Raw genomic sequence first — 7,997 nt, forward strand, 5'->3', positions numbered from 1 at the left:
TGTCCATGACATTTAAAATTTGAAACTATTACATTCCTGAACCCAACTTTCAATCTGAATCAAACCATCTAATAACTCAGTAATAAATTTCAAAGATAAAATTGATAAATCACTCGATCAACTTGATCACATTCACATTACATTTATTGAACTAAAAAAGGAAAAAATTGAAAAATTATAACATAAAAGGCCATTTTTTTCTTAGAATAGTAGGGTTTCTTTTTTGGATAAATCTTTTTATACACCATTAATATATACACTTGTGAGTCTAAGTGTATACCATACATACAAAGTTTGGTATTTAAATTAAAATTAAAAAGATGTAACATGTATTTAGACCTGTCAGTGTATATAATGATAATGCAAGAAAGATTGATCCTTCTTTTTTATGTTATAATTTTTTATTTTTCCTTTTTGGATTAATTAAATGTTACATGAATATCAAGTTGAATTAACCAAGTGATCTTCCAATTATACTCCTGAAATTTGTAATTGGATTGTTAGGTGATTCAATTCATATTGAAAGTTGATTTCAGAATGCAATAGGTTCAATTTTTAAATATTAAAAATGAATTTATTTCGTTTTAAAAGTGAGGAATTAAAAAAAATATTTTTTTTTGTAAAATGTGAGGGTTGAATCTGGTTATTTGCCCTTTTTAAAAGCTGATTCGTCGACAACCCTTGATTAGAATGGGCCACGGACTACTTTTCAGACTCGAGCTTCCCGAAGGCGAGGTTTTACCATCATTTGTTGGTTTTGTTATAAGTTCTCGTGGTACGCCGGGCGCCACAAACGTCAGGTCAACTAGCTCGCAGCGCTTAGACAATTATCGCGAATCATTGTCCTTGTAAAATGATGCCCGGCCCCTCGTTGTTTGTTAAGTCTCGTCCTTTTACAGGGAAACTTCTACTATTATGCATCCTTCCTCTTTCAAAGTAAGATGTCTTAAGTCGTACCAAATGAACTAGTTGTATTAACTGGTAGTCTGGTATACGCCCGGAGGTCTTGCCCAAAATTCTCACCTTTTAATTCTTGAAAAATACATTGCAGAAAAGTTGGGTTCATGCAGCAGCCACTTCTTGTTCCAGGTTAGCTCAATTCAACGCATACAAACTTGGTATTTTATTGTGATTGATACATGTTATGTGTTCTTTCCTTGAACAAAAAGTTGATGAAGGGTGTTTGAGTGTGTATTTTGTGGTGTATTGTGTGGATTCTGGTTTGTCGGTTGTGTTCTAATGCTCAATTTACAAAGATACTTTTAAGGGTTGTAGAAGATTATTCAAGAGCTGGATGTTGACTTAATCTTGAAATTAAAAGCTTTTCTCTAGAAACAGAGACACTATGATAGTAATTGGATTTTGACTTGATTATCGTGAAAAGTTGAAACTTTTTCAGATTGTTGTATCTTTTAACTTTGACTCAGTTAACTATTTAGACTTCACTTAAAAAAAAAAAACACCAATGGGATTGGGATCAGTCAGCATATTAGGTTTTCATGGGTTGTATGGGAGCCTAGGAGGTGGTATTACAGGCGCTGATGTTTGTTGAAATGCATGTACTTAGCGAGATGGAATTAACATTTGGTGGACATTGGTTAGCGGATCAGGCTGTTGTTTCTTAAACCTGAGGGATAGAAGTCTAAGATGGTAAACAACGTTTTGATAACGTAATTGCCCATAAAACGCGAAAATGAATTGATTGTTGACTAACGACTCATGCCTTTTCATGTTTAGTCAATTTGTGCCTTTATTATGTCTATCCAATTTGGAATTCCACATACTCTTCTTTATAGTTTTTGGGCCTCAATAATGCATAAGTGCAAAGCAGAAAAGGATAAAGCAAGAAAATATCGAATAAAAAGGAGAACTACCATTTCTTGAAGGTTTGTTCTTCATTCAGTGGTCATGAGAGGTAATTCTGAAAAGGGAGCGGTAATTAGTCTCTACTGTTTCCTTAAGCTTCCAAATTCTGTAATAAGTTACACTATTTCATTGTCTCTCAGGTTGCTTGATTTTACAACTACAACAGGCTCAATGATTTTTAATTGATTTTTTTTTATCATCTGTCAGCTTGAATACTGTTGCACTCCACTGCCGCACCTCTGCTTACATGTAAAAGTCATTCTTGAAAATCCAGAAAAATTTGAATTCCGATCCTCTCAACCCAAGAAGAGAACTTTAAAGTGCTATCAGTAGTATTTGAGGCAATTTAGCTTTTGTGGCCCTGAAGCAGTGATTAAGGCATCATACTATGGCTTATCATTCTCAGTGAAGATAATACTCGGAATCATTATTAATTTGCCTTCAGTGTTCAATGTGTGCCATAATTTGATTCCTTTCATTTCCCTTTTTTCTTATTGAATCTGATCCTGCCCTTGTTTTAACATGTCGCTTCATTCTTTAGAAATATCTGCTTATGTGACATGATTATGGGACATTACTGATCAAGCAAATTGATCCTTTCTAGGGGAAGGAATGGAAGAGTCGCCTCCAAAAACACTGCCAAAATCCTTAAGGGACAGAATTTCTGCATACAAAGCCATGGCTTGGGAAGCATACAGAAGCAAACCGATCTCACATTGGATTCTACTGGTTTTGAGTAGTGCTGCTATGCTTGTGGCCTTCCCTGCTTCTAGTCTCCTTTCCCGTCTTTATTTTTCCAATGGAGGCAAGAGCAAATGGCTAATTTCGTGGGTGGCTGTTGCAGGGTGGCCTATTCCAGCACTAATCTTAATTCCTACCTACTTCATTTTAGGAGTCTATCCTACTCCTTTAAATTTAAAACTTGTTGTGTCTTATATTGTGCTGGGCTTCTTGACTGGTGCTGACAATCTTATGTATGCATATGCCTATGCCTATCTGCCTGCATCAACCGCATCCCTATTGGCTTCAACAGTCCTGGTGTTTTCTTCACTCTTCGGGTATTTGCTTGTGAAAAACAAAATGAATGCTTCAATCATAAATGCCATAGTGATCATTACTGCTGGAATGGTCATCATTGCGCTGGATTCAGATTCGGACAGGTACGGATATATCACTGATTCTCAGTACATTATGGGATACGTGTGGGACATTCTGGGATCTGCTCTTCATGGGCTTATTTTTGCACTGTCGGAGTTGGTTTTCATAAAACTTCTAGGGAGAAGATCATTCCATGTTGTTTTAGAGCAACAAGTGATGGTTTCCCTATTCGGTTTCATCTTCACTACAATTGGTTGCATTGCGAACAAAGACTTCCCAGCAATGGCATCTGAGGCACGAAGATTCAAGGGTGGTAAAAGTGCTTATTACTTGGTTCTTACTTGGGGTGTAATCACTTTTCAGTTGGGGATTCTGGGAAGCACTGCTATTTTATTTCTGGCCTCCACTGTGTTTGCTGGAGTTCTGAACTCAATAAGAGTGCCACTCACAAGCATTGCAGCAGTTATATTGTTGAAGGACCCCATGAGCGGCTTCAAGATTCTGTCTCTGATTATTACCTTCTGGGGATTTGCTTGCTACATTTACGGGAATCGTCCTGCCAGTAAAGAACCATCATGATCGATTGCCAAGTTTTGCACATAGATCCGAATAGTTTGTGCCAAGCAATTATAGCATGATCCATTTCCTTGAGAAGATTCAGCTCTAGGATTGCCTTACTAGTACTGGGAACTCGTAATGTATAAAACTATACCTTATAATCGTTTTTACCATTGAAACGCCAACGATGAGCTTCAGTTTCTTAAAAGTATGCTAAATTTGGCTTATATGCAGTTGCCTCTTAACCCTTTTCATTCCCATTCAACATCAATGTCTCAAGGAGCTGGTAATTTTTTTGGAACTTGAACTGCTGCTCATAGAGCTCGAACAGCTTTATCTAGCGGAGATGTCTGGCTGTCTTCATTTTAAGGTTTGGGGCAAGTGCAATTGTGACTTTGGTGCTGTTGTTATACTTTTACACGCACACCAATTCGACAGACGAATACAATTGTTCACGGAATCTGAAAGAAATACAATAACACCAATCCGACTGTACCAATGCCAACCAAACCTACCTCAATCAGCAACTATTATAGGAAATGGTCCAAATGTACGAGGAGGAAGAAATAAAGAGGATCTCCTGAGTGATTTTGCTGGTTAACGCATTTCACACTGGCGTTTGCTTGCATCTGATCGATCGCGTTTAGCGGACACGGGAAATTATAAAAGAGTGACCGACCCGGAAAGCACGAAGAGAGTTAAAAACGAAACACAGAAGAAAACCCGAGGAAAATTGCAATACTAGAAGCTTCACCAAGTGAATAAAAGCAAGCTACTCGAGCAGGCACCGCACATCTGCATCTCCGCAAATCACAAGAACAATGACCGGTAACGGACCATATCTCATTTTCTTATTATCCTAGTTGAGCTGAGGAGATGTTAGGCCGAAAGTGGAATACAAACCAGCCAGATCTTGGAACAAAACAGATATTTCTTGTCAGAGAATTGGTGGCCGCTGAAGAAAGAGCAGCACGATAGAGCAGGCACGCAAAATCTTGAAACTATATTAAGGCAAACCAGCAGATGGTACCATGTATATAGATATAAAAGCTATGATGAAAGTTGAAGTTTCCACCCTAGAAGGATCAAGGCAGCCGTTTTGCATCTTTTATGTATGTTACAAGTCCAAGAAAAGTTCAAATAAAACACTTCCAAGACCATCTAAACAGTTGTAGTTCTAAAGAGCATCCAGAGAGTATATAGATTCCCTGTTAAACACATAGTTGCCTTTGCTACAGCTACTGGGTATGCTATAGCACTTATTAATTTTTGCCAATGTCCTTCACAGCACAGATTTGCTCCTCCCCCATTGCAGACATGACACTAACAACAAGATCTTTTCCTTCCTCAAACCCACCTTTAATCTGCATATAATGGAAACCACATTACTCTTAACCATTCCAATATGAAAGAAACTAAAAAAATGTACATAATACTGTACGCTACGTACCTGTGCAAGCAGAGTATCGTCGGTAGGAAGCCTCAGGTCATCTTTAGTACCTCCACTTTCAGTGAGAAGAGACACCTGCAAAACAAAATATTCACTTACAGGTTTTAACAGAAACTGGGAAGATAGAATGGCTATTGGCAACAAAGCCACGCAAATCACGATGTCAACTTCAATGCTCAATATAACATGAAACCAACTTGTCCAGTTAAACAAGCAAAAACCCACAGGGCACTAGTGTCTAAAGCAATAATAGATATCAGAAGATGCGATAAAGAGAATTTTCCACTAAATATTTTCCTTTGACTTTCATTGAAACAGTTCAAGTTAAGTTTCCTCTAAAACTGAGCAGCAGCTTTAGTAAAACAAACTTAAAAACAGAGATCAGTATTCTAGATTTTGCAAAATTTCAATGCTTAATATTACCTTGAATTTCAAATCTCCTAGCTTATGTTATAAATTTTTCTACCAACAGATGACAATTTTAAACACCCATTGCCAACTATTAGTAGGGAAACAGGGAAATTCACATCATTGAATAAAAGAAATTTAGAACTGAAAAAACTGAAGATATCATGTGCTTTAGTCTCAACAAGTGCTGTTTATCAGATGGATGATGACCAAAGAAACCACAGGATTTCAAGATGAGACGATCACCCATATTGAAGTATTGTCATGTTTTGCTACTTATGTCATTAGCTGCTAACATTTCATTCAAACAAAATCAGTATAATTCAGTGTTCAGCGGTAAAAGATAAATGTCTTACAAAACCATCTTCAGAGATGTCAATGAGCTGATAATCACTACGATTAACATGGGGCACCTGAAACATGTCACGAGAAAAATTAAAACCTTCACGTTCAACAAGTCGCTTGTCATGCATGCATCAGAATAAAGTGATAGAAAGAAAAAATAAATCAATTTCATTACATCACAGTTGTGGGATGACGGAACAATATCTTCAAGCTTCTTGCCGCTGAAAATATCAATTCCCACAAAGTGGCACTTTGCATGTCCATGCTTCCCGGTTTTTGAAGTGGAGACTTCAACAACCTGTTAACAAAACAAAACAGGTAAAAGGACAAATAATGATGCACAAGAAAAGAAACAAATATTCTCCTAGCCCCTTAACTCTACTCTTGAACCCAGGTTTCTAATAAAATGACAGGATGATGTGGAAAGACCAGATTAGATCGGTAGAACAACTATACAATGTTACAAGGAATACATGATTTCACATTAAATTGTATCAAGAGTAGAGAGGAGTGCTAACAAATTACATATTTATTGCTTAAGTCAAATGCAATGGGGAATAGCTCCAAACAGCTTTTAGCTCCAAGATAGCCACAATAAGCTGATCAAGCAACCAAGAAGAGGCCCTCAGAGACATACACAAGTGAACAAGCCAAAGCAAGACACTAGATCTAATCAGATAAGATTAACCGGTTTTCCAATTTGAGCACTTCCGACATACACCATATAATAAAACAGATAGAGAAGACAGCATCACTTAACCTAAGAACACCGTATAGCAGCACAAACACAAAAATAAAAAAAAAGGTCAAACCCTAATATTTGGAATGACCTGTTTTGCTGAACTGCTGTGTTAAGTGTATCATAGTCTCAATAAGGCTAAGGAATGATGTCCATATCAACATTTTCGAAAGCTGTTTAAAACATTGAAAAGCCAAAACAGCTTATAAAAAGCACCCACAAGAGCTCTTTATGGTAGTCAGCTTTTCAAATTCAGCTTATGATGCCTAAAAGCAATTTCAAAAGCAAATGAAAGGGCCTCACAACATTCTTGGCTATGAAAAGTTACAACCAACTAATTAACAGACACTTAGGACCAACGAAGTTTCTTGGTGCTTCTGAACTTCTGTTATTACAGATATTTCAACTACTTTACTGGCTTCTCAGATTGCACCATAGACCAGTGGATGAATTAAAACCAATTAATGTGCCACTGACCCAAAAAAAAAAGTAAACTAAAACATAAGTATCAATAAATACAAATTGAAGACCTGAACTGCAAAAGAATGAAAAGCCCAGTTTAATGATGTCCAATCAGCACTAATTAACAAATTCATGACCACGTATTTCTAAGTGTATAATTTATGATATCAGGGCACCCTTTCGGTTCAAAATTTGAAAAGAGGCCAAGCTACTAATTGTGATGTTCTTTTAATTAATACTGTAATAACGAAAAGATGGTCAACTGGATCTGGTAGCATCAAAACGGAATTTTCAACAAATAACATATACACGAAGTTTTACTTGTTGCCAACATATTTCCTCGTATCCACACACAGAAAGACACACACGAAAATAAATAACATAATCGATGGTAGGATTTGATAGGGTAAAAACCCATCAAGATCCGGGCATAAGAACAAAAACCCAGTTCAAATTCAACACGACAAACTTGGGAAAACCCATGAATACAGCAAAAAACCCAATCTAGATATGGAATTCCAATAAGAAAAAGTAAAGAGGATGCAATTAGACCTTGCAAGGCCTGGCCTTGATGACGATGTAGCCATTCTTACGAATGGTACCAGCTTGCTGGGGGAAGGTCTTGGAGGCTCCGGCGTCGGCCTTGGACTCGAAGTGGTGCTCGTCGTCCGACATCTTCTCTCTTTCTCTCTGTATCGAACAGTCTCTTTTTTCTCTCTTTTGTTGTCTCTCTCCAAAGCCTAAGGAGGAAGATATGAGTTAAGGGGCGAAAATGTGACTCACAAAAAAAAAAATGGTTAGGGAATCCATTTTCGCACCTTTTTCTTTTTTTTTTTAAATTTTTTTGTCTTTTTCGGAAGGCAATTAAACTTTTCCTACTCTAGGGGTACACGAAATCCCTATATTACTTGTCTTTATCTCTTTCTCTTTTTTTTTTTATTCTGAAAAAAGTTGATTTTTACTAATATCTAAAATAAAGTAATTCGTTTTCCAAGTTTTATATAAGGGATAATATTAGAAACCTTCCCTTGGGTCTTTCTTAATATCACTTAATACCCCCTCAGATTTTAA

At 36.9% G+C, this 7,997-nt stretch overlaps 2 protein-coding genes across 3 annotated transcripts; one reads left to right on the forward strand and one right to left on the reverse strand.

Moving 5' to 3' along the window:
• Positions 1 to 694: 694 nt before the first annotated feature.
• Positions 695 to 3,749, forward strand: LOC140004370 (probable purine permease 5). Of its 2 annotated transcripts, XM_072055324.1 has the most exons (3): positions 695 to 936; positions 1,052 to 1,089; positions 2,471 to 3,749. In XM_072055324.1, exons 1-3 carry the CDS (start codon positions 854 to 856, stop codon positions 3,541 to 3,543), a joined length of 1,194 nt encoding a protein of 397 aa, XP_071911425.1. In that variant the 5' UTR covers positions 695 to 853; the 3' UTR covers positions 3,544 to 3,749. The 2 variants fall into 2 exon arrangements, with proteins under 2 accessions (XP_071911425.1, XP_071911426.1); XM_072055325.1 differs by lacking the exons at positions 695 to 936; positions 1,052 to 1,089 and adding an exon at positions 1,766 to 1,915.
• Positions 3,750 to 4,528: 779 nt separating this feature from the next.
• Positions 4,529 to 7,710, reverse strand: LOC113697475 (eukaryotic translation initiation factor 5A-4). The gene is made up of 5 exons (XM_027217113.2): positions 7,479 to 7,710; positions 5,901 to 6,023; positions 5,737 to 5,793; positions 4,973 to 5,047; positions 4,529 to 4,886 (listed from the first exon to the last, which is right to left on the reverse strand). Exons 1-5 carry the CDS (start codon positions 7,599 to 7,601, stop codon positions 4,785 to 4,787), a joined length of 480 nt encoding a protein of 159 aa, XP_027072914.1. The 5' UTR covers positions 7,602 to 7,710; the 3' UTR covers positions 4,529 to 4,784.
• Between the last annotated feature and the right edge of the window lie 287 nt (positions 7,711 to 7,997).

The sequence above is a fragment of the Coffea arabica genome, chromosome 6e (assembly GCF_036785885.1).
Source record: "Coffea arabica cultivar ET-39 chromosome 6e, Coffea Arabica ET-39 HiFi, whole genome shotgun sequence".
Taxonomy (NCBI): domain Eukaryota; kingdom Viridiplantae; phylum Streptophyta; class Magnoliopsida; order Gentianales; family Rubiaceae; genus Coffea; species Coffea arabica.